General features: G+C 46.5%; 2 protein-coding genes across 10 annotated transcripts in view; both read right to left on the reverse strand.

Moving 5' to 3' along the window:
- The window catches only part of XXYLT1 (xyloside xylosyltransferase 1), a 35879-nt gene extending 22609 nt beyond the window's left edge, over positions 1–13270 (reverse strand). Inside the window, exons 1-2 of the mRNA XM_048955488.1 lie at positions 12817–13270; positions 8607–8754 (exon numbers count right to left, since the gene is read on the reverse strand). Of these exons, the coding sequence (XP_048811445.1) occupies positions 8607–8754; positions 12817–13230 (562 nt within the window). The 5' untranslated portion in view covers positions 13231–13270. The remainder of the gene's footprint in view (positions 1–8606; positions 8755–12816) is intronic.
- A 2668-nt stretch (positions 13271–15938) lies between these two features.
- The window catches only part of ACAP2 (ArfGAP with coiled-coil, ankyrin repeat and PH domains 2), a 55785-nt gene continuing 45127 nt past the window's right edge, over positions 15939–26596 (reverse strand). For 4 of the 9 annotated variants that reach the window (XM_048955484.1, XM_048955479.1, XM_048955482.1 and 1 more), the window contains 8 exons: positions 25919–26106; positions 25484–25588; positions 25007–25099; positions 23600–23787; positions 23131–23240; positions 22030–22140; positions 21722–21783; positions 15939–16846 (listed from right to left, as the gene is read on the reverse strand). In XM_048955484.1, the coding sequence (XP_048811441.1) occupies positions 16743–16846; positions 21722–21783; positions 22030–22140; positions 23131–23240; positions 23600–23787; positions 25007–25099; positions 25484–25588; positions 25919–26106 (961 nt within the window). In that variant the 3' untranslated portion in view covers positions 15939–16742. The remainder of the gene's footprint in view (positions 16847–21721; positions 21784–22029; positions 22141–23130; positions 23241–23599; positions 23788–25006; positions 25100–25483; positions 25589–25918; positions 26107–26596) is intronic. The other 5 variants (XM_048955480.1, XM_048955486.1, XM_048955485.1 and 2 more) reach the window with 3 other exon arrangements.

Consider the following 26596-nt stretch of genomic DNA (forward strand, 5'->3'; position numbering starts at 1 on the left):
AATGGATGCTGGCACTACAGCGAGGGGCAGCCGATGGAAGTAACGAGAAGTGACACTCCCAGAGGGGCTGTGGTTGTGCTGGGCTGAGCGGGGATGGTGCTGCGGGACATGGGCACTGGGGCTGCCCTGCACCGCTGTCCCAAAGCCACATCATCCCCAGGGCAGCCTCCCTGTGAGCAGCAGCACGCTGCCAGCATGGCTCCAGCAGCGCCAAGCACCCCATGACACTTGGAGCAGATGGGCCCGGCAGCCAGGTGCCTGTCCTGCAGGGTTAGCACTGCGTGCCTTTGCCACACTTAGGCCTCCAGTCCTTACCTGAGGAGGTCACTGGAGGTGTGCTGATGCCTGCACCCCAAATACAACACACAAACAACTGCCAAATCGCAACAGGATTACCCCAATAGTAAACAATGGCTGGCACTGCTGCCCTACTGCTTCTAAATCCATTTCTTCACTCTCTTTTCCTCACTAGCACTGTCACACACAAGTTCATACAGAGACTGAAGGAATCTGATTCTTTCACACATGGCTGAGATGTGAAGCAGGGAGAGAGGCTGTGAGCACACCAGACACCATCAGCTCTCCCTCTGTCCCGGTATAAATTGAAACATTTTGCCAGAAAACAAACCTTTCTGCTACTGCAGCACCCCATGGGAACTGCAGTATGGGAGCACAGGGCTGTGGAGCCACGGAGATGGCTCCAGCATAGACCAACACTTCCTATGCCTCTTACCAACATCTCCACTCCCAAAAAACATCGTCAGGCCCAGAGCATCTGGGATGCAGGCACTCCAATGCTGCTGCCTCACTGGATGCCCTGACACAGCGCAGCTCAGCAGAGATACCAGTTCTTCCAGTAGCAAAAGGCCAGTAGTGAAGTGCTCTGAAAACAGTGATTTATTAAAATGTAATAATCACTGAATTATGCAGGTGACTGGACGGCGTACAAGACATTGCTGCACAGCTGACAGAAGGAAGAGGAGGAGTTCATGCTGCTGTCTGCCAGCCTCTACATTACAGACTTTTGATGCTTACCTCTGTGTGTGACACAGATTATCACTCCATAAAACTCCCTGCAAACAGGTGCTTGAGCAAGGAACCAGCAGCTGCACGGAGTTATCTGCACTCCAGACACAAAGAAAGACCTGCAGACCCACTTGGGCACTCCTGTATTGCAGCTGCAATTGCAAATCCTCACACATGCACAAATCTATGTTTCACAAAGGCAAAAAATACCTTTTACAAAGGTATAACATTTTCGGGACACTACATCCCTGCTTTCACACAACTGCATTAACAGAAGACAACTGTGTTTGCTATCCTATTGGAACATTCCCCATGGACCCTGTCCTCCATGGCTTGATAGAAAGGCTGCTCACATTGCCCACTGCCTCTCACTAACTGCAAGGAGTGCTGTGAGCACCTGGCCAGGCTTGTGCCTTACTCTGGGCACTGAAATGCTACCAGTGCAGCTACAGGATCCTCTTGCTGCCTGTCTTCCTGCAGGGGTTGCTGTCACTGCTGCCACCAGCTGATGCAGCACAGCTTGGTGCAGCATTCACACCTTGCCCTTTGCCCTCCTCCCAACTCAGCTCTGTGGGAAAAGCACAAGCTGCAGCTCACAAAGGCTGTCGTGTCCAGGCTGAGACTCCCAGAGCACTCACAAGGCAGACAGCAGTTTCGTGGGAGACTGTCCCCTCCATTGAGCTGCAGCCAGCAGCTGGAGCCTGTTCCAAGCCATACCAATTCCCAAACGATTTGTGGCTTTGTCATTAACAGGCAGTTTGGACAAACATCATTGCAATCTGGTCTGCGTTTAATAACCAGGATAACTGTAGATAATGAGCTGGAGAGATGATCTGCCCCAGAGTCCAAGCCCAGGGGAGATCACTGGCTCTTCTGCGTCCCAGGCCACGGCACCCACTGCAAAGCCAGCAGCACAGCTCCCTGCTGGGGCCATTTCCCCATGTTTCCCAGTTTGCTCACCTGCCAGCGCTGGCTCTGCATCACCCCAAGATACACAGCCCTGTTCCCCATGACAACATCTATCACAGAGCAGCCTCCAGTGATTTTCTTTCACAAGAGATCTCCATATGCCCAGATAAATTTTAGCACCTACAACACGTGGCAGCAAGGAGCTCCACAGAGCACTAACAGCCTATTCTGTCTGCCTGCCTCTTGCTAACCATGATGCCTCTGGTTACAATTCTGCTTCTGCAGCTCATGGCTGTGCAGCCCCAGCTGTGAGCCTTCAGCCAGCTTGTCTGCAGAGCAGAGGGGCCCCTCCATAACTCCTTCCTGCACAAAGCCACTGCTTTCCTCAGAACCTCTCCCAGCACACCACATTGCGTGCTGTAAATTTAGGCAGTGCATAATGGCCAGCTCACTCTGTTCCCCAGATCGCTTAATTTAGCCATATGAAAACTTACCAACCTTTCCCACTGCTGCTTGGTTTCCTTATGAGCCTTTGATGAACAGCCTTTACCAGATGCACCTGGAAATCAGGCTCCTGGGTGTGCATCCAGCGTGCACCTCCTTGTGTCTTCCCTGCAGAGCACCACCCAGCTCCTGCTTCCCTCCACATTTCTTAAACAAACACTGCAACTGGTGATTTTAATAATTTTGTCAGAAGCATCACCCCACCAATTTCAGTAGTGATAATTACGTCAGGTATTTTCTCACCGCATATTTTCTCTCAACTATTTCCCAACACATCTAGCCTCTTACTCAGATTCCTAACACTTGATTAAAGGAAGCAATTTACCCTCTTCCCCTCCTTGGCCCCCTGCTTTCCAAGTACATAAAACTGAGTGAACTGAATGGTGTTCATCCCCTGGCTGCTACTTTGACACCCTTTATCCCAGCTTCACACCTGATACCTGCTCTCAGAGCCTCCCACATACACATGGGTCATGTCTAGGATGCAGCAGACATCAAAGCAGTAAAGAGGCTGGGCACAAGGAGGAAGGAACTATCCTGTTGAGCTGCTTTTCTGGAGATCTCCAAGCCTGATACGTGCTTGTAAGAGATTCTGTTAACTGAATTAAACAACATATTCACATTCCATCCTGCTCTAAACTGTCCTTGTGAAGATACAGAGCCTCATTAGCAGAGCAAGGACCCAACCTCTGTGGCACCCTGCTCTCTATGCAGAAATCCTAGCCACAGCTCTGCTCAGCTGCATTCCATCAGCTTCAGAGAAACAGTGCTGCCCTCCTCCCCTGCCCACCCAGAACACCAAGATTAATGAGTCAGGGCTTCACCAGTGCCTGGAAGATGCCACACGAGGGCTAACCTCTTGCATTGCAGGAACAGCACAGCCCAGGGGCCCTTTCCACTCCATGCTCACCTCTCAGGCTTTGTCAGGGCTTCTGCCTCCATGCTGAGCTGTCAGTGGGAGAGGAACCCCGAAGGCTTCCCCACACGTGCTGGGCAGGGAGGAGGGAGCTAACTTACAGAGATGACGCTAACCCCCTCAGGAGGGCCGCCAGCTGTTCTTAAAGCCAGGAAACCCTGCTGTCTCCAGTTTGTCATATGCCATCTTCAGTCAAGTTCTGCTAAATACCCTAACTGCACATGACACATTACCTCCAAGCTGAGTTTCAGAGATTCCCCTGCAGCCAACAGATACATTTCCTTTGGTCCAGTCAACAGAGATAAGCCACAGAGATGCTTCATTGAGAACTTTAGCCAGATAACTGCAGAAGCTCCAGACAAAATTAACTTGGATTTCACTTTGTCATCCAGTCCTATTTCCTCGTTGCTCCTTTCCCTCTTGTCCAACACAGTGATTCTGTTGCCAAACAGCCCGCAAAACCAAAGCAAACAGGCTCTGCTTATGGCTTCTTCCACTACATCATCCTTTCTGGCTCCCAGATTAACTGTTGCCTTGTTGTTACTTGGACATTCCAGCTCAGCTGTGGGGTGCTGACAGCACCATGCAGAAGGCCTTGGGTAGCTTATGCAAGGACCAGTTTTGCCATGGAGCAGCACCTCCTCTTGTTTGGGGGGCTCACTGCCAGGCCTAAAAACCTGTGCCTAAAAACCCTCCTCAAAACATGGCTGAAGCAAGAGCCAGCAGCTCTAACCAGCAGAGCCTATGTGATCACTCAACAAAGAAGAAAGCTGCTTTTTCACTGGGGACAGCAGGGAAGGTTTCCTGGACGACACTACGAGAGAGCTGAGCAGGTAGAGAGAATGCAACACCAGAGAGAAGCAATACTTCTCGTGCTGTGCTACCTCCAGCGGCTGCATGTCCACAGAAATCACAAAGCACACATCTGCCTCAGCTCTGATTGCTCTCCCCAGCCGTTCTCCTCAGCCACATGGCACCTCGGCATGAGATGATCTCATCCGACACCAGAAAACCTGAATGGAAATGCAGTGGGGCAGTGAAACAGAAGGACTGACATCTCTTTTTCACACACAGCCAGGATGTGGCTGCAGCTTAGCATGTATGAGTTGAAGAGGGGCAGCATGAGGAAGGTGGATGCTGCTGAGACAGCTCTCCCTGAGAGCTCCGGGGCCAAGGGCTGGGGTCCTGCTCTAAGGCTCATTGAGACCAAGCCCTGTAGCATCAGGATTACAGGGACATCAACCTGAGCTGGGCCACAGAAGAGCTGCTCAACTATGGATTGCTTATCCGCCTTACTCCCTGCCAGTCTAGTTTCTCCTTCTAGCTCAGAGACAGCCTCTCCAGCCTGAGCAGTGCAGATCCCGGGACCATTTCATTCTGGCATTGCTCTTTAGCAGCTCCTCCTCAGACTGAACCCTGCTCATCCTCTCTGTAACTTTCCCAGCACTTCTCCATCTCACAATCACTGAAATGCACCGCCCCTCCCCCAGCCCCTCAGGCCTGGCCATGCTGCATTGAAACAGGATTTATGAGTTGCAGGCACAGATGAGAGTTACGCAGTCTGCGCTGCTGCACACTGCATACCAGCTCCCCAGCTGGTTTAAATCAGGTTAACTCCACCAGTGTAAGACATTAAAGGCAAGAGAGTTACATGATTTACAGCAGCTAAGAGGCTGTTATATTATACTTTGACAGCTGCAGGTTTTAGACACAAAGTTTTGTGGCAAGGATCCAAAGCAGCAGTGAAAACCAGAACAGCTGAGTGGCACAAAACATTTACTCTCATTGCAATACACACACTGCCATGCATATGTTCTACAAAGATCTTTAAAAATAAAACAACTGCTGTTCAGCTTTTGAGCACCATCAATCTGCAAAGTCACTGCACCATCCCAGACCTGCAGCTTCAAACAAAGCACTAAGTTATGAGAGGCCAGAAATGCCATTTCATCTCAAAACGATGAACCTGGGAACCTAAAGCCAGGCAACTTAAACACAAACATTCTGAGCTCTCACAAGAACGTTCAGACGTTGACACAAATGCAAACAAACACACAAGAGAGAATTTAATATTCAAATCACTGCTTTCATTTCTGCTGGACCGTGTTTAAGCTTGCAATTAAATCCAGGTCCTACAAAAACTGGTGCTGAAGCTCAGGAGCCAGCCACACCTGCAAAGACACAGGGTGAGGTGGAACCAAAATGCACCAGAATAAATAAACACTAGTGCAGGAAAATGGAGCTTCAAACACTTACCTTCCACCTTAGCAAAGCGGCTTCTATCAGGGACTGGTTCCCCAATCTTCCAGAGAAATGAGGCAAGGCCAGGAAGGAAGTTGGGAGCACAGCACCATTCCTACGCCATGCATGAGTTTTCAGGGGACAGCAAATGCATAGCCCTCCCTGTCCCCAGTCAGAAGGCTCTTACATTTGCACATAAAAACAGGTGGGTAAGAATACAGACCGAGTAGAATTGCCAGTTCTTCACGCAGTTCACATCTAAGGTGGCTGAGCTGCAGTGGAGATGAAGAAGCAGGCACCCAGCCCAGCCTGCAGACACAGAGCAGCAGAAGCAGCCCTGGGGCACTGCCAGCCCTCTGTATGCTTGCTGCCTCCTGCCAAGCCCCACTGCACGGCCGGGAAGCAGGGAATGGGCTGGGAAGCCCTGCCAGGCCGTAAATCACCCAGTGCTTCAGGCACCCCGCTCTGCATCTGACCTCCCTTGAAAGGGAAATATAAATCAGCTTTACTAGCAGCTTCTGAAACAAAAACTAAACTCATGAAACTGTAAAATGCCTCTTTATACATCCTGTGTGCCAAAGAGGCCATTGCAAGCCCCTGTCAAAATGACAGACAGCAAGCAAGCTTTTCAGGAGACAAAACTGCCCACAGTTGGTGAACCAAGGAAAGACATCTCAGTATGTCTGAACAGGTTTTGGCTGGTAGACTGTATAATATGGGTGTCTTCAGCACACAGTAAAGATGCAGCAGAGGTACAGGGCAAGTGAACTAGACAGAACTAATGCTGTCATTTGTATTCAACAGACTTCAGAGCACTCATGATGCAGACATCACTAGACAAAAAAATTACCAAAGGCTAATAAAGAGCTGGGTACAGCACATTCACTTAAAACCAGAGAATAACAGCACAGCCAAGGTTGGATGGGACCTCTTGAGGTTGCCCAGTCCTACCCGTGCCCAAAGCACATCAACCACAGCCCAGGCCATCGCCCACTTCACCTCTAAGGACCTCCAAGGAAGAAGACACAGCACTCCCTGGGCCTGGTCCTTCACTATCCTCACTGAAAAGTAGTTTTTTCTTATAGGTAAGCGGAATTTCTCATGTTTCAGTTTGTCCCCATTGCTCCATGCCACGAGTGACACATGGCCACAAAGTCAGCGTCCTCCACATTTAGCTCACAGCTCAGCAAGAGAAAGGCTTTGCCTGAAATTTGTGGTGGCAAGATTGCAGGAAATGTTATGCCTGGGCAGCAGCCAGCACAAGCTTCTGCTCCGGCTGCGGAGGAAGTGGTGGGTGCCAGCTGAGAGAGTCGAGGGAAGAGAGATGCCACCGGCATGCAGCAGGAGCGGGCTGCTGCCACGTGCCCAGCTGCACTGCTCATAGGCAGCTTCAAGTGCCTGCAGCACAGTGCAGCCTGCAGCTGTACCTGCAGCGTGCCAGGCATGGGGCTGGGGCAGCTGGGGGCTGCTAGGGCGGCCAGAAGCAATCTGCTGCCTTCAGCACACACTGAGCAGATGTTTGGGAAGCTGCTGCTGGATCCTGGAGACATGGAGCATGGGTGAGCACGAGGCCTTCCAGGACTCTAGGGAGAAGGATATCTGTCTGCTTCTTGGATGGACACCGTGCAACTCAGGAAGGAATATGATGAATGGGGAGTAAATCTACAGAGAGAAAACCTGACTCCCATTGTCAGCAGCAATGAACCTCTGAGCTCAGTGGCTGTTCTGCGCTAGTGCTGCACCTTCACCAGCACAGCGGGCAGCCTGCAGGGTGCCGTGGGGAGCACTGACACCAGAGAGCCCCCAGACACTGCACCCACCTGCCTGTGCCCCCACAGCAGCAGGGCAGTGGGCTGCAGGCCTCGCAGTGGGATGACCCAGGCCTCTGCAGCGCATGACTGGCATGGTGACCCTCCCCAAAAGGATGGTCTGGGAACACAGGAAGGAAAGGAGCGTCTGCTCCACTTCCTCCTTGTCTGACAAGCAAACACTGTTTGTGAAACCACAGAGGCTACAGGACATACCAGGCCCCAAGAAGGCCACTCTGTATGTAACTCTCATGAGGAGGGCTTCCCAAATGGCTCCCTCTCAGACCAGACCCCACGCCGAGGCGGCCCAGTGAACACAAACCACGTGCATCATGCTGGGAGGAGCTGTGCTCCCATGGGCAGGGCTGGGTGAGCTCCACACAAGGGCTTGGGTGTGCGATCCATCCTGCTGAGCAGAGGGCACAGACCCCTCACACTGTGCCCCAGGGCTCAGCCCTTGTGGCACTGATGCGTGACTGCTCACATTCAGCACTCTGCTTCTGAAGGAATAAAAGCCAACAGCAACGTGACCGTTGGCCACTAATCTTAAGGAAAAGCCTCCAGTCTTTCTCCCAGCCCTGACCTCAGTATAAGAAAAACAATCCTGACCTACAAAATGGGAGAGACGGGAAGGCAGCAAAACTGCTGACTGATCCAAGGCTACAGAGCACGTAGGTCCTAGGAGAAATAAGTGCACACAGCTGGGGAGGAAAGTCGGGCAACTGGACCAAGCTCCCTTTGCCAGGTACCTCCTTTTCTTGCAGATTTACTGTTGTTTCCTCTCTCAATAACAGTGAAAACACAATAAGGAAAGTAAGTGATCAGTGGCTGTTAACCAGCAAAGCCTCCTAAGAGCTCATCAAAGCCACAGGAAGGGAAGGTGCGCGCAGTAACCGCACAGCTGACACTGGCAGGCAGGCAGCACCCTCACTGTGCTGCAGCACGTGGCACCTCTTCCTGCTGACACGCCAAGGGGAAGGGAGGTTGTAAAAACACACATACAAATACACAGCTGCATGTGGCCAGGTCAGTCCTGCCTTCTCTAACACTTTGAGGTGTGAGGGCAGCACTAGCCTGCTGTATGGTACAGAAACCTCCTGCCATCACCCAGTGACTTAGCCTCTTTTCATAGATGCCTGTTAACTCTGCATTTCACATAGCACACACATACAGGCAGTGCCTGCAGCTCAGCTGGGGCTTACCTTTGGGCATGATCCGATGCATTGCGACAGACAAGAAGAAAATCGAGTCGCTGTAGTAGGTTCCTGATCCAGCACTGAAGTGTTTCTGCATGGCTTCAACGATTGGAAACAGCTTCTCAGTCAGCTCGCTGACATCGTGGATTATTACCTAAGAGAGACAGCAGAAGCACCGCTCAGCCATGAGCCCCAGCCACCCCCAGCAGCCTCAGCTCAGCACACAGGTGGGAGGCTACAAAGCCCCAGTGCAGCTCGCTGCTGTTCCAGCTGCACAACGTGCACACCTGCCACAGCAGGCAGCTAGGTGCAGCAAGGACAGGAGGGGAGGATTTTTATGGCCACGCTGTAAATGTGAGAAAGGCATGGAGAGGCTCCATCAAATGTTTGACTGATATCTTCTCGCAGCCTCTGGTCCCAGCTGCTGACTCCGCAGAAATGTAACCACATATCTGGCCTCCATATGGAGTCAATCAGGGAGGTGACAGCTCACCCCAGGCTCTGGCATCCTGCAGCTCTGAGGCAAGCCAGCCCACGTCACACACCCTGAGGACCGAGACTTGCTCCCTGCCACAAAGGCAGGCTGTGACACGGCCAGGAACCGAGCCCGGATTTCCTGAACCTCAGCCCAGCAGTGAAGAAGGCTGCACAGCACGTCTCCATTGGGGCTGGGAGGGACAGGAGGGCAGGACACGGCAAGCTGGGAAAAATCCGGACATTGAGCAGTTACTGCAGAGCTGAACATCTCTTCTAGTGGGAGCTCCCCCGTGCTGGGACAAGCAGCCAAGGGACTGAGTGCTCTGTGCCATGCTGGAGCCAGGCGGGTAGCACTGCTACGGCCAGAACCAGGACCCCAGGGCACACGGACCCCTGGCATTCTATTACAGCCTGTGTCGTGTTAGCACACTCGACAGAATACAGACCAACTTCTAAAACAGAACCAAACCAAACACCTCGGCAGCCCACTGCACTTAGTTTTCAGGAGTCACTTGAAAGCTCAGCGGTGAGGCAAACCACATCTGCTCCAACCAGGATCAACTGTAAATAAACTGTCAGCTAACGAAATTTTACAAGCTTATAATTAATTTCAGCCCAACTCAGATGAATGGGACCTTTCGTGCGGGTCGATGCTCATTATTACACACACAGAATGATGCAGGTCACTGAATCACACCAGATAACTGGAGGAACTTCCAGTGTAACAAATAGACCCAAAGGACATGACCGTGGTGCAGATTAGAGAGTTCAGCAACTCTGAGTTGGAGACCTGAGGTCATGCTGCCTTCTTCAGGCAGGAGAAAGCAGGAAAATTCCAGCAGGAACTGAACACCAGTGAGGACACAACACAGCACCAGTGTTTTATTTCTGTTGAGGGATGCTGAGATACTTCCCCTAGCTGGCTGCACCAGACCCATGATCCACACAGCTCCCTTCCAAACTAAACTATTCAATGATTCTATAGTTTCGCTCCTCTTCCCTAATAAAACTTCATCTGCTAAAAGCTAGGAAGAGTGCACTATACGTGTAAATACATAGGTTAGAGTATTGCTTTTTTCTTTTATTTCAATTCCTCAAAATCAACCACTGCAGCCTAAGCTGGTGTGGCAGCTGTGCTGTGCGTGGGACGCAGCAGGGGATGCTCTGATACCAATAGGTTGGTGCAGCAGCAGGAAGCTGCCCAGAGCTTTGTCCTTCCACACTTTGTTGCTGAAATTGTTGCCCCGATCACAGCTCAGTTACCAGGAGCATCTCACCCAGGACACAGTGCCATGGCACAGGAAACCAGCTGTTTCCTCAGCAGCAGCACTAGGATCGCTGCAGAAACACACAGCACAGCAGCACAGCTGCAGCACCATGTGCTGGCTCCCCATGGAAGCTGCCAGGCTTCAATCTTCTCCCACCTGAGGAGATGACAAACAGCACAGCAGAGGTGAAAAAAGCGAGTTCAACCCAATTCTAATCACCTCTGAAATGAGCAGAGAAGTGCCAAGCACCAGGGGACAAGCACTGTGGGAAAAGCACTCCTGGAACTCCAGACACAGCAATGTGTCTTCCCTCTGCTTCCACAGAAAACAGTGGAAAATGTGTTCCTCTTGCCCATCCGTTGGTGAGGCATTTCTGCAAAGCAAACTCCTGACACAAGGAATCTTCCTTCCGCAGCACTGCAGAGGGCTCTCCTCTCCTCTCACTTGAGCACAGCCTGTTTATCTGTTACTAATTTTGTGCTTCACTATTTATTTGTGGAGCAGCTTTCAGTAAACCCCTGTAGCTAAATCTGAGTGAGTTCACTGAGGACATCAAGAAAACTAAGTTCTGTGGGTTTCCTATGGGTTTCCTACACAAACACATTTTATAAACACATCTCACACCGAGAAAGGACCTCTTCAATTGGTTCACCAGTAAACAACTGCCATACACTCAGTTTCTCTTTTTGCTTCCCTCCTTCTGGTGCAGGTACCTTTGCAGCAATCCCATAAGAACAGGGTGACGGCAGCTTGGTGGTGTGTGCCAGATCCACAGAGGAGGAGGAGAGCTCAGGCTTCCCCCACAGCCCCACTGTGGTTCCCACAGGCCCTCACCGAGGTGGCTGACAGAGGGGATGGAGCTGTGAACACAGGGCTGGGCCTGCCCAAGTGAGAAGTGCTGACTTATAGAAACCAGAGCCAGGCTTCCTGAAAGCCAGCCCTCAGGACTGTGCCGTGGGGCTCCAGCCTCCTTCTAGAGCAGCTGCTGGTGGCTGCAGGACACCTCTGCTCTGTGTCCAGAGGCAGCTGCAAACGTCCAGATCTCCTGCCACTGAATTGCATAGGCAGAAAAGCAGCGGTCCCAGGAGAGGGCTCTAAAAATTAGCTTGAGAAGGGCATGCGTTGGCACTGCGTGGTACCCATGGAGGGAATCACCTAAACAAGTCACTGAGTGTAGCAAACATTGAGGGCAGGCGCTGCTTGGGGTGCACAGGGCATAGCACAGGCCAATGCTGGTGGCAGAGCCCAGGCAGGCAGGCTGTGAGCCCTTTGTGCAGCAATGCTGCTCGCTTGCCACTCAAGGCTCCATGCAGTGCCGTGCTGTGGAGCTCTGGCTCCATCTGCTGGCACGGCTCTCATCTGGGACGCATCTGCATGCAGCCGGTGCTCCCGAGGCAATTCAGATCGCAGGCCCTGTGACACCGTACCATCGTGCTCCGAGGATCTGGGACAGCTGAGGCCACCCCTCAGTGCAGCACAGAGTCCTGTGCAGATGCTGTTCCATGCACACTGCTGTGTGCACCCCAAAGCACCCTGCTCTCGCTGTCTGCACACCGTGGAGAGGCTGCAGCCTGCTTTTGCACTCTCCAGAGATCTTTGTAAGTGCCTGAAGTTGCAAATGTGCCCAGGGAGTGATGAGAGCTGACCCGATACCTTCCCCAGGGGAAGGTTCTCTGATTCCTTCACTCTAGCAGAGATTCTATCTGATCCCATCTCTGCTGGGAGGGCCGGGCAAAGACAGCTCCAAAACCCCAGTGCTCTGCATGAAGTAGAAGCACAGCTTGGGGCTCAGCAGCCCTGCCCTGTGGCTCCAGCTGCTCTCCAGGCACTCAGCAGGCCTCAGCTCTGCACCTGCTCTGGGAAAGCTGCATAAAGACCAGGAAAGCGCCCTGCGAGCACCTGAGGGAAGCCAGGAGAGGCCTCAGGGCAGAGACAGTTACTGCTGGAGCCACCAGAAGACTGCACTGAGAGTCTGCCTTCTTCAGAATTGCAGCAGCACGAGAGCTGCAAGCTACCCTTGTGTCTGTGCTGCTATTTTCTGCCAGCTTGCCACTGCGAGCGCCCCGGGAGCTGCTGGCACCGAGGGCACAGCTGCACGTGTAGGAGCTGACATGGAGGCTGTCCGTGCCAGCAGCTCCCGCTTACAGCCGGGCAACGGACCGCAGCCCGCTGCCGGCCACAGCGAGCGTACCGCAGCGCTAAGCACCTGACCGAGCGCTGTGAGGAGACGGGATTATTTACCGAGGAATACTTGGTACGAACACCACCGAGGTTCCATCTGCGGACACAGCCCCGGCTCTGCCAGCAGTCCAGCTAACATTGAAGGACGCGCTCCGTTAGTGCCGCAGGGCTCCGAGCAGCGCACGCCCGGCAGGCACCCGGCTGCAGCGGGCCGGGCACGCACCGAGCCCGGGAACGGGGCGGGGACCCGGCCGCCCCTCCCCTCCCCCGCCTTCACCCCCCCGCCGCACCTGGTAGCGGAAGGCGGCGCCGCGCATGGCGTCCCGCAGCAGCTCCTCGCCGACGTCTCTGCTGGCGCTGTCGGTGACGAGGTGGAGGTGCAGCCCGTCCCCGCGGCGCAGCCGTCCGTGGCGCAGCAGGGAGCGCAACGCGACCTGGCCCTTACCGCGCAGCGCCGGGCTGCGCTCCACCTTGGTGAACATCATCAGGAGGTGCAGCGCCCGGCCCGCCTCTCCTCCTGCCGCCGTCCTCTCGCGGCGGGCCGGGCCGGGCGGCGTGGCGGGCGGCGCGGCGGCCCGCGTGGCGCGGAGGCGGCGGGTGGCGCTGGAGAAGGTCTCCCCGCCGCCGCCCAGGTAGTAGAAGGCGCACACGGCCAGGGCCGCCGCCAGCGCCAGCGCGCACGGCTGCGAGCGCGCCCAGCCCATCCCGCCGCTACCCGCCGCGCGCCGCCATGCTGCGGCTCCGCCCCGCCCCGCGCTCGGAGGCGGCGCCTGCCGGGGGCGCGGAACGACCGCGAACAAAGCGCGGCGCGGACGTCGCGGCCCTGCTGGGCTGATTCCCCCTTTCTCCTTTTTCCTTGGGTGATGCAAAGTTATCCGTGGTAGAGCAGTAATTCAGGTAACGCGTACCGACGTCGCTGCAAGGCAGGGGAATCCTCCTTTCCTAGGGGGGGTGCTGACGTGTGGAAGGTCAGGTTGCATTTTCTGAAACTACTTCAGCTCTGCATATAAATGGATCAAACACAACTCCAGAGAGTGAAAAAAGCGGCGCTAATACAGGATTCCTTATAACGCAGCTAAGGGGTGACACGTGGCATTGAAGCCCGGAAGGCTACAAGCCAAAGCCTCTGAAATGAGGGGGGCAGAGCCCACCCCAATGCCAGCAAGCATTTGGGTTAGGCGCCAACAGGGAGGAGGCTGAAGGCTTCCAACACACCAACCAGCAAGCGAAATGCGTTCAGGCTGCAGTTGGGCAGCCTGCAGAAGCAGGCAGGATGTCTGCAACCCACCGCCTTCACCCGAAGTTAAGGGAGCACAGCCCAGTATGTCTAATACCATTCAGTAGCATTATGCAGAAAGAGGATTTATAAGTTTGTTTACATGCATTGTACCAACATTAACAAAACATGAAACCTTATGAACAATCAAAACAATAGGAGACACCACAGATACCATCTTCACATGCAACATAAGGAAATTATACTTCTGAAATTAAGATGCATTAGAATACGTGCTCATTCTTAAAGGATAAACATGAACTGAAATTGAAGTTTTCCATTATCTGGTATAAGGTACAATGTGCTAACCAGCAGGGGAACCCTACTGCCTACCACTGAAGTTCTGCTCAGATTTATATTGTTATAAAAATAAAAGTTTCCTAGAATTAGTGAACAGAACATGAGCACTCAATCCAGAACTCAAGGAAATCCATATCTGAGCACAGGAATTAATCATGCTTTCTCTTACTGAGGGCTGAATCCTCCAAGGCAGAGGCCCTGGAGCGCTGAGCCTGCCAGCATCTGCTGGGACACCCTCACTGCATTGCATGCAGCTTAATGACACATTCATTTTTGCTGATGAGCAAGACCTTAACATACGTATTGCACCTGACCTTGAAAGTGACTTCCTAGTGTACCTAAAAAGATCAGGGAACAAGGCTGCGGGATCACAAGTGCTGCACCTAATCCCTGATCCACTGAAACTTCCAATCTCCTGAAAGAGTCATCTGACCTAAAGATCAGCTATGTTCCTCGCTCATCAGCATGAACAGTCTGGTACTGCTTTCCAGAGTCAGAATGCACACTGATCTGCAGAGCTGCGGGAAGAAGCTTTTGTTGACAGGAAATTATCCTGCCAAGTTTGACAGATTTTTGTGGCTGGGAAGGAAGATACCCTTGTGGATTGGGTGTCTCAGCAGCAAGGAGTGAGACAGATTATGCCACTAAGCTGTAGGGAGCTTTGCTTTACAAGCAATCACACTGCACACTGCCTGTCCTGTAGGCAGCAGAGGACACACATCTTAAGAAAAAAGAAATCTATGTGTAAAGTGTACTCCATACATAGCTGTATCTTACATGGTCCGTCTGTACATGGGGCATTTAACTTCCTCTAAAATCTACTAACAGAACATTCACTGCTGTTAAATACAGATTAGAAAGTACATCAGCATTTCATAGACAATTATTTAAAAAGGTTATGAATCATCTATAAGCAGTAATTTCTATTAAGTTGCTTATTATTCAACTAAACTCACCCTTGAAGTGGACAGAATCTGCTTTTCCTAACATAATTACACCACACATGAAGCAAAAAACCTTTTAAGATTCTTTTGCTTGGAAAACTTACTGCTCACTTTTCAGATGTTATTAACTTTGCATCAAGAATCATTCAGATTAAATGCATGGCTATACATTTTCTGCAAAATAATATATATGTGAAAAGCTTTGTTAAATATTAACGTGCTAAAAAGTTTAACTTTACCATAACCTACAAAAATTCTTTGCCCGATTTTGGTTATTAAGCAACTTGGAAAAACCCCATTCTTTTCCTACATATACAGAAGACCAGCATAGTGCTGCGGCTAACAGAACGACAAGAAACACAAGGATGTAACTAACAATTCTCCTCGAGTTTTCCTTGGGGCAAATACAGCATAAAGAACTGCAGTGAGTGCCTTATGGCTTCAGGTGACGATGATCTAGGCACTAACCTAACCTGACACACGAGCACATACCTACAGACACCATTTATGCATGCACATCAGAGTGGAGCTGACTGAAACAAGCAGTTTGTGTTGCTGCCTTCAATACAGCTGCAAACTGCACTCATTTGTTACTTTGCAAGAACGTGCAGCAAAATTCCTAGACTTCCTTCTGCAAATGTTAGCTTAGACACGTAAATAAAATCTGCAAAGATGTGTATATTACACCATGCTTGAGTGACCTGAATTTAGGATGGCTGTATTACAGTATGGAGTTTTATATACACAGCTTAGGGCTAGCAGTGAGAACAGCAGAGGTGACAAACAGCCTTTGCATGACTGTTCTGCACAACACTTTCAGCTTTCCATTTTTTACTTTAATGTCTCAATTTTCATGTCCAGATATCAACATACTGACAAAACCCAGATAATGTCCAGCAGGATTACATTTATTTTTCCTCATGAAAGGTTCCAAGTGCTCATTTAAAAGTTACTTCCTTCACAGCAAGTCTTAATTTTAGAAAGGGCAATGAAAAGAAAAAAGGAAAACATAAACTACTCTTAGAAATTTGGTCCTTCGGGATATACACCTACTGTGACTGACCTGCAGTCACCAGCATAAAGGCCAGCCTGGTGTTAAAGCTTCCACTGCCAAAGAGCTTGAAAAAGAGAAAAGCTCCCACACCTTGTTATTAACAGCCTGCCTCTAACCAGCTTCAGCACAGGAACAAGAGAATGCTGTACGTTACAGACCCACAGGCAGAAGGACGATTCAGCAAGTCATTACCTGATTTCCCTTCCAAACAGTCCAAGAAAATGCAGCCTAGACCTTCTTGTCAGAGGTGCATCTTTATGGCAATAGTGAGACAGGTGACAGCAGAGGATACCGGCAAGCAAAGCTGATCCGGACCCTCGGTCACCATCTGCAACACACACAGCTGTGCTCTGCTAACTTCACACACGAGTCACAGATGAACGTGGTACTTGCTAACAGGTACTATTTCTATACTGAGCTAGCAGGTATTCCTTTTTTTTTTTAATAATATACATATTTTTCAGCTGCTGAGGTATATGTACTGTACAACATAAAAACTTGTATACAATTCCTCAGCTACCGCAATCTACAGCTACATTTAGAGTGGTCATTTTATCCAAGCTAACAAAACACAGATAATTCATTCTCTTAACGTAAAGACGACTTGCACTGTAAGGAGCAGATTCTTTTCCTTCTTGACACTTAAGGCTTCTGGGAATCTGACTGCTGGAAACGGTTTAGCTTCTCTGGATTATTTGATGCCATTTGAGAAAAGTCACGAAAAATGTCCTGATAAATTTCATCTCCTAAAAGAAGAGAAGAAAGGAAACAGTTCATTATCACAGATGTTTGAAACATCACCCATCACTACACAAATGCCCTACCACGTTACCGATCACTGTAAAAACATATATTATTGGGGTAAGGACTGCTTATAGATGGAATGATGCTGATGTCAACTCTGAGACTGTTTATTGCATGCACGTTCTGTAGAAGCAAATTAAACAAAGCCAAACTATACCTGCAATAGTACCTCAAAGGCAGCCGCACAGAGGAAAGTCCAGAGTTAGAAAGGAAAAGTGCAAGCATTTTAAAGCAATGTAAAACAAAAAATGTTCATTAGCTATCAAAGAACAAAAGTCATTTTTGACAGGACGTGTTAACCAAGACTCTGCTCAGGAGGTCAGAATTACGGCGTAAATGGAGCTTTGCTGGGAAACAGAGGCCAGAAGTCTAACAGCCAGACAGAACTCCCCATGAAAGAAACAATTAGCAAGCAATACCATAGAAAGCAATCCTAAGTAATTAGTTGTTGCTCGTAAAAGCTTTTCAACTACTACTTCAGCAAGTATAAATTTTTACTGCATCATTGGACATCTATTATATCCTCTAGGTTTATCTCTAAGAGTAACAATACCTTCCTTAAACATTTTCCAGTGTTTCTTTTCTTCACCCTTTATGTTTAAGAACAACCTGACAACAAGAACAGCTCTATTCCAGAGTAAGGCAAGGCAGTGATTTGCACCTGCTCTGTCTCCCCATCTCTCTCCAAACTGGAAAATCACATTCAAGAGAAATTACTTCTTGAGTCATTGCCAGGTCATTCTTCTACCATTTTGAAGTGGCTTGTTTTCCATCTGCTGCAACATTTTAGGCCTTGAGTTCTGCTTGAGTTTTAAAACATTAACCCCACCCCACTGACTTCAAAGGGAACTGCATGCGTAAAGCATTCAGCCCAGGCAGGAAATATTCAGCCATCCAGATTTTCCTGTCTTCCCACAGCAGATGACCGCATGGCACAAGATCCCAGCATCACTGCTCCCTGCTGACGACTTGATTAAAACACGACAAAGAAATCAACCTAACAATATCTGTTATCACGTAGGTTGAATGTGATTCTCAGCCCCTCCTTTTCCCCTCCCCTCCCCTCCCCCAGCAGCAGGACTGCACACAAATCACAATTCCACCTCTCCTTTCAAAAGGACAGTTTTAAAAAGGGTTTATTGTGCGAGAAGTTACACTGCTCTGTTTTCCATCTTTTTAGTGCACGTTTCCAATATCAGAACCATTCTACATTTCAAATATTGGAGATGAGGCTGCATTCACTTGAAAACGCTCTCAGAAGAGATAACTGACCTTCTGCAGATACTTCACACGGTACGTGGGGTCATACAGAAGTGTAGTAGTGACAATTCTGTGCAGGCTTTAAGGGACAAAGAAATTCTGCACTACTCTGCTAGGAAGCTTTCATTCTAGTGAAATCTCTTTTGGTTTTCAGGTTTAGTTTCAAGTACATTCTAGAGATGAAACAGGCACACAACACTTTACCACAAGTTTCTGGTAACTGCTTGCAATGGAGAATAAGCACAGAACAGAAGAAGTTGCAAGATCCATCCCAAGGCTAGGTTTGAGGAGCACAAATCAGAATCAAACTAGTATGATGCAAGAAATGAGACTTTTAATACAGACACGGGTTCCATTTGTGAACTACTACTGCAGTTCAAGTTGCCATATTTAGTTCTCTTAAATAAACTTGAAAGAAAAAAGCTATTTTTGTAAGAATCGTTGTGGCTCTGATTTTTACTATATTACATAACAAAACTATTACATACAAAAATAGAGTAAAATAAAGTGCCCCTTTAGTTCGTATGCTGCATTAAAATATTTAATGCTGTAAACCTTATTCTTTTAAAATCTTACTTTAAAGTTTAATTCTGGAAATCCTCTTTCCAAGCAATGTTTTCACTAAAGTGCAGATTTTATGTACAAAAATACTGAAACACTGCTTTACCATTTAACACCAGAATAAATTAAAAGGCACACATGATACATTCAAGAAAAGACAGGAAGAAAGAGTAGCAGTTCTAATATCAAGTAGTTAGCAGACATACTGCAGCACCAGAAGATGAGCACTCAAGTATCATATGAGAATCAGTACGATGGTGTGTATGGCTTCCACCACCAGAAATGAGCCAAGCTCATTTGGCTCATTTCAGCTAGTTCCCACTCTAGGAATATTATTCTGGAAGACCAACCATACCTTGCAAAGCAACACAGAGTTCCCTACGTAGCTCAAACCAGCCAAGTATATTAAAATCAGAAACGCTGGCACTATCAGCTACATTATTAATTGCTTATCAATTGCATTACTGAAGCAGAGGAATACGCAGCCTGCTTCGCTGTGATGACAAACTCTTGCACTGATGTTTACCCTCCCACATACCATATGCATATCCCATATATGAGATACGTATATCCCATATATACATATCTCCCAGCAAATGTACAACTGCCTCGAAAATCCTTATCTTTTAGAAACACAATTTAGGAAAAGAGGAGTTCTAAAATAAGCGTAGCGCAGATACTTAAGCATGTCTGTGCAGTGAAAAAGACCTGCTTTGTCTATGGCCAAGCAAGGGGAACATCCATCAGAACGATTCAACTAGATGATTCTGGAAGGTCCCTTCCAACTGAACTACTCTATTCTAACAGCAGACAGGGGCTTTGTGCTCACACAGTTTCACAATCCTAGCAGGCTAGCAGACGTTAACATTTAGAACACTCAAATACTTATTCAGCTTTCTAGGAGACTTCAGCAAGCAAAGAAATGCTGAATCCAGAGACAGTCAGAGCTTCTGGCCGGGACGCTGCCCTGTACAGCTCCTGGTCAGAGTTATGACAGCTACTCTAATGCTACCCTCCCTCTGATTCGGGGCAAGCTTTATGCTTTGTGCTGGCATAAAGCTTTATGCCTTGTGCTGGCTCCACTTTCCATGATCAATCTTGCCCCTTTACAGTTATCAGAGATTGTCTACACAAAAAATGTCTGGTGCAGATTGCATTGGCTGCAGTCTCCAGGTTCTACTGTAACTGTTAAGAAGGCCCAGGTATCTTTGATAAAAGATGTACCAAGCTTTTTATTTTCTCTACTTACTTGAAGAATCTGTCTAGACCACTTTTAAACAATATAACAGGGAAAACAGACTCCCCTCATCTTCAGTTTAAAGACGTGGACATTCATACTTTCATGTGACAGAATTTCTTATGAATTCAGTCAAAGCAAGCCTTATAATATTTAGGAACCAACTTAGGTTTTAGTACAAACTACAGAAATACATTTTCTGTTTTATAACAGTTTTAGATTTTTTCATGTCAATTAAGTGATGCAGAGTGTTCATTTATGACCTAAAGCATAACTTTTGAATCAAAGTTATCACCTCCCCTAAAACAAATGCATTTCACTATTTGAAACCAGTAGTTATGATTTTTAACACTTAAAACAAGAACTAGGAAAATCAGAACTACTCCAGTAGTTGTTATCTCCAGCCTGGCAGTGAAGTAGCATGCATTATATCAGAAAACAGCCTCAAATTGAACATGAGCAAACAGGCAATAGATCCTTTCACTGCTGCATTTTGGGTGGAAGATTATTCCATATTATGCTCATAATTGAGTACTTATTTCTGATTTATTTGTTGCTCCTCCAGAGAGAGCATATAAGTCTCTGAGTGATCTTCAATACTTCCATTGTTTTAATTTGAATTTCCTAGGAGTTTTGTTTAAAGATAAATTTGTAACACAATCATTCTTCAGGAGAAGCTTTACAAAATATGGAAGTTCTGTTCATTTGATACCATCCATCTGGGACACTGGACACTCAACACGGCCCCTTGAGTACATCCCAGCTCCAAACTGAGGCAAAAGCACACAGTCCTTATGAATCAGTGACAACTATGAAGGCTTGATGAGCAGTGAGCCAAGATTACCTGGCACTCAGCCTTAGAAAGGTTTTTCTTTCACTACTGCCTGGGATAGCATATTTTTACGATTGCCTTGAATAACCTGACAATTAACCATACATTCATTATTGATATTTGCATGAAAATAAATTAGGTTCCTATGGAAGCATATTGTAACAGAGGAAATGGCTTGCATAAATGTCATATCAGAACACGTTATAAACTGGGACAGAATGCCTGAGAATAAGTTGCACATGCTCCTTAAATAATGTTATTTTCTGGTATGAGTGAACTCAAATGCCTGATGCATACACTTCTTTTAAAAATCGAATGGTGAGATACTATGCATACAAAAATACATAATTAAGAATTACTGTCTTGCTCAAGATATTAACTAAAAATATTTTTTAAAAGGAAGAAGTAATACTTTCAGAATTGTCTGGAGATATTTTGAAATATTTGATACACATTTTTACAGTGGCGTAGAATTTTTCTCTCTTAAAAAAAAATTAAGAAAAAAAAAAAAAGTCCATTCTAAAGGAAGAAGAATGGCATCTTGTACTAAGATGAACTTCTCAAGTGTCTCTGAGCAACCTGGCCTATAAGGCTGCCACTCAGTGTCAGATAAATCCTAACATTACATCAGTTTCAGAGAAATGTCAGTAGGAGAAAACTGAACAACCAGCAGCAAAAAAGATTGGTAAGAGTTTACTAACAAACTACCATAACTATGTGCTTTAAACACTCTTTTTTAGGTCTCCTAACTAATCTGACAAAGCTGCACCATAATGAAGCTTTAACGTGTAAATACTGTCTAAAAAAAACACTGTACGAAGTTATCTTAAATTTTCTTCAGACCCTAAGAATCTAGCTGTAAACTGATAAATTCCTGAATACATTTCTTGTACTGCATCTCAGTATGGTTATTAGTAGAGTATTGACCTGGCTGTCCATAGAGCCCTTCTGATTCACGCATTTCTTCATTCATCCTTGCTAAGCGCAACCTGCGATGTGGGAAACAGAAAAAGAACAACGTCACTTTGAAAGCAGAGCAAAAAGGCTGCTGCTCCAAGACCTACAGCGTGCCCTTGAACCTCATAGCAAGGTCACCTATGTCCAGTGCACTCAGCTTTATTTTGCTCTCCCTGTTTTTATGTATATTTGACATAACATGTATTTTGACATAACATGTATTTTAAAATAGAAGCAGTATGAAAAGCTCAGACACCTAATTAGAACACAGAACTTACAATGTTACAATATCTGCATTTGCAGCCTCTACAGCTATACTCAGTGGATCTTTCCCATCTTCATCAGTAGCATGCTGGTTTGCTCCTCGTTTTAGGAATAAACACACTTGCCTGTTTAGAGATATAATTCAATAATTAATTTCCATCACAATAAAGGAAAAGAAGCTAATATACAAAACCAAGCAGGATACAATATATTTTACTTAAATCACCAAAAACCTCTCGAATACCACTGTTCACCTATAATAAGATATTAACAGATAGTTAAGCAAAGCTTTTAGCTAGCTTTCTGAAAAGTTCTGAACAGTATTGAAACTGCCAAATCATGCTAATGCAGCTATGAGTTGAACCCTTCAGAAGGTAATCCTTTTCCTTCCTGCGTCATCCGAGGTTACAGAACCATAAAACTTCATCCCTTTTGCTATGACAGAAGAGAAATACTGAGCAGGATAAATTAATACAGTACAGAATCCGTAGGCACAGATGCATGTTTTACCAAGTAGAAGCTGTCCTCATTTTTCATCTACATGCCTGTACGTATGCACACGTGTACGTAGATCACCTACACAAGCAGGGCATGATGGCTAAGCTTAGACCTTAAACTCTCTCAAGCTGTCAACTTCACTCTATTCAGAATTCATGTATGCAAAGAGGATGGGTGCCACAAAACAGATTACGTCCTCATTTGAATTAAGCTGGTACAAGGCTGCAGTTTAAAGCCCTGATTCCAAGATTCAAAATGTGATGTAGCACATTTCATTTCAACATGAACTACCTGTGTGAGATGAACCAGAAACAGCTCTGGTCCACACTCACCACTATTTCTCTTACTTGCATTTCATGAATCTTCACCCACATTGTTTCAAAAGTATTATCAAACACACATTTTTCCAACACGGACTGAAGTGTTTACAGGCATGTGTTCTGCTAGGAGATGAGTGGGGAAATAATGCTTTCAGTGCTCTCATCACAAAGTTTAAAGGAAAAAACTCTATGATCTGAAATAAATTAAAACGTTTGAGTGTGGGGCAAGTGAAGAAGCTTTGCATTAATAAAGGCAGTAACCAGTGACTACTGTCAAATTCTGGAACAGAGAGGTACCCCGTGTGTCCTAGAACTGTGGCGTGGTGTAGGGGTCCTCTTCCTTTCATGTCCCTGATGTTCACATTGGCACCATTCTGCAGCAGGAATTCACAAGTTACCAGTGAACCCTATGGAAGAAGAGCAAAAAAAACAATTTAGCACCAGATCTCCAGAATCAGAGTGAAAACCATCCTGCCTTGTTACCACTGAGTATTATGGTAAAGGAAACTAAAGGGATTGCTTCCATATCATTACTGCACACTACCAGGTTGTGTAACAACCAAGAAAAACAACAACAAAAAAGTAACCAACCATAATACCGGGGAAAAATAGTTCAGAAATAACTTTGAAAGAACTCTGTAAAGACGATTTCAGGATCACCTTATCATTCATGAGCAAAGCAAGTAGTTGGAAAGAAGCAGTGACAGAAATGTCCCTATTATTCCCCCTCCCCTCCTCCCACATCACTCTGCTGTAGATCACATACCCCTCGCACTGCCTGAATGAGTGGAGTTGCTTTGTTTTCTTCCATATTGACCCAATTTACTTCAGCTCCATGGGCCAATGCTTCTGCCATATCTGGAAGATTCTTCTCAAAGGCAGCTTGATAAAGATGCAATCCTGGATTAAGCTGTCTGGAGTCATAGAACACGGAAGATTCTTGCTTTTCTCCTTCTGAAAGAAGTTTTTAAAAGAAAAAGCTTGTTTGTAATCCCTGTTTCTGCAAGGTACATCTTTGGCATAAGGTGGATCAGACTTCACAGAAAGGTCTGCATTGGTGCCCCATTCTACCAGACATCTTCACACATGCCTTTAGCTTATTCCAGCACTCAAACATGGACACTTCAGAATTCTGCCCAGAAAACCTTCTCTTCATGTTACTGGCATTTGTGAATATCCTTCAACCTACCTATCCCATGTAATTGCTAAAAGAAAAAATAATAATTATAAGAAGCTTGACTGGTCTCAAACAAGATATGAATTAAACCAATTTCCTGCTGAGACGCAGTCATACAAATATATCTATCTGCAACAGTTTAATACAGCTGAATATAACAAGGCTAATATTGTTCTGAGAGTTTTCAATTAAACACATCATTCTTACATATAAATTACTTGCTGGGGCTGTAATCCTTTGAAGTAAACCAAATCCTTTTATCTCAACAACAGTTGCACACAGTAAAGTGTGGGAAGACATTTATACATAAGCTTTCATGAGTTACTTCATAACTGCTTCTACAATGCAGTCAGAAGATCTAAGGCACATACTGCCTGCCTACAAACCACAGCTGTGAACTACTGTACTTGAAACGTACCTCAGAAGTGTGCTATGATGCAGAAGTATAAGCTTGCTTTGTAATTAAATGCTTTAACAAGCTATACTCTATCAGCCCAGGATACTGATAATAGATAATTTTATCAGTTTATAAAAGCTTTAGATATGTGGATGAATGTTTGAAGGTATGATCACTTCCATATAAGTAGAAAACAAAAATTAAGCAAGAATGTTGAAGTAACACACAAAGCTTATAATCTGTGACTTAACAGGAATTCCATCTCTAACATCATAACTGTATGAAATGAGTAGTGCATCTCTCTGGAGACATCTCTGTGTCAAGATGAAGCAGTGTTCCATTCTGCTAAAAAGAAGTTCTGGCTCAATATCACGAACTAAAAAATTCTCTCAACTTATTTAGGAGGATTCTATGACATTCTTGCTACCAAGCATGGAGGAAAGAAAGACAACCCAAGCAACTATTACCCTTATTAAAATGTTTCAGCATACTGGGATAGAAGACACATGAACTTTACCATTAAGTACTAAAGCCTTTGATGGAATGTGCTGGCAAAAAAAAGATTAAATCTTTGTCTTGAAACACAAAGCCAAACACACCTGGTTCATACAAGCTGTTAGCTGATATAGTAGAGGCAAGGTGTTCTCTGCTGTCATCAACACTCTGCTGGATCCCACTGTCACTGCTTCTTACTGTTTTGGGGAGAAATTAACATTACTATGCAGATCACAAGTTACCTACTCTTCACAGACACCATGATAATAAAGCAAGCTCTTATACTTGGTCCTGAATTATTTTTTTTCCTTCCCATTAACAAGTACTTATTCATTATCTTTCTCACAAACCTACCAAAATAAATCTGAAGTCACACACTTCAACTGTAAAATTCGTAACAATAGTATCCAAGATTACCATAAAGGTGGAAAATCAGGATAAGTAAAAAAGCTTAAATTATTTCATGAAAACACTAAGCAATGCAGTAGCCCGGAGACAATGGATTGAAGGCAGGGAGATGGCCACAACACACAATGGATCACTAGTGCAAATACTAAACATGCCACTGCTGTAGTACTTACTACTACGTAGCTTTGAGGAGGTATCAAAGTAGGAGAAGAGTGAATCTAGTTCATCAGGACAGAACAGAGACTCCCGCCTCGCCTCGTCGCTACTTACAGCAACCGCTGGGACATGCAAGTTAGCAAAGCACAAAGCAGGCAGTAAGGAAGGAACAGGGCAGGAAAGAACATTATTGGAAGAATTAAGGATGAAAATACGGAGGAAAGAAGGTGGTTAATATGTTTCTGAATGTAAGCATCCCCAGTCCACAAACTGCCCACCTAAGAAATGCACATTCCTCAACAAGCCTTTTCTTCCCTGTACCTCTGAACTAGGCTACAACCCACTGACAGGACTACTCTGCTTGGGGCAGGAAATCAGCAGATACAAAAAGCTTTAAAAATACTTTAAAAAGAACACGTGTAAGGTAGCTAAGGAGAGAAATGTGTAGATACCTCTTGGAGATGTCACACCTTGCTCTGCTGCCAAAAGGGATTTTTCAGGAGCACTGTGCCTTTTCTCTTCCTGACTCTGAGGTAAAACTTTTGTTCTGGACTCAAGTGGAGACACTGCTGCTGCAGGCTGCTTTTCTACAAATTTTCTTTCCACGTATTTTGCTTTGATGTACGCCTCCTTCTCTTGTCTGCCATATACAAAATGCCTGGAGTTAGTAAGCTCAGATTATCTTTTCTACAAGAACATCCACTTCATACTAATGCCAGTAATCAAACTGCACTTTGGCACTGCACATAGGACACTCAATGACATTTTCAGAATGATGAAGAGCACATTACCCAGCTCTCTCTGGATTCCTGATGAAGTTTTGTATAAGCCTAAAAAGAATGAAACTTATGAAAATTTTAGGAAGTTAAAAGAAAATGCTATGATTGTATAGGTACATTTTCTGTCAGGCAGATGCTTTACAAAGCAGAAGAAAGACATTAGTTACTGTACATAACTCTTGATATAAATCCCTTAGGCACATTTTCTATATTGCCGATAACCAACTAATATCACACATATTTAGATTCTTCAGTAAAAACATTTGTTAAAGGAACACCAAGACTGCATGAGAGAACAAAAATGAAAGCCTCAGGTAGACACAGCCGCCAGCTGCAGAATGCATGCTATGC

This window comes from Lagopus muta, chromosome 9, assembly GCF_023343835.1.
Source record: "Lagopus muta isolate bLagMut1 chromosome 9, bLagMut1 primary, whole genome shotgun sequence".
NCBI lineage: Eukaryota > Metazoa > Chordata > Aves > Galliformes > Phasianidae > Lagopus > Lagopus muta.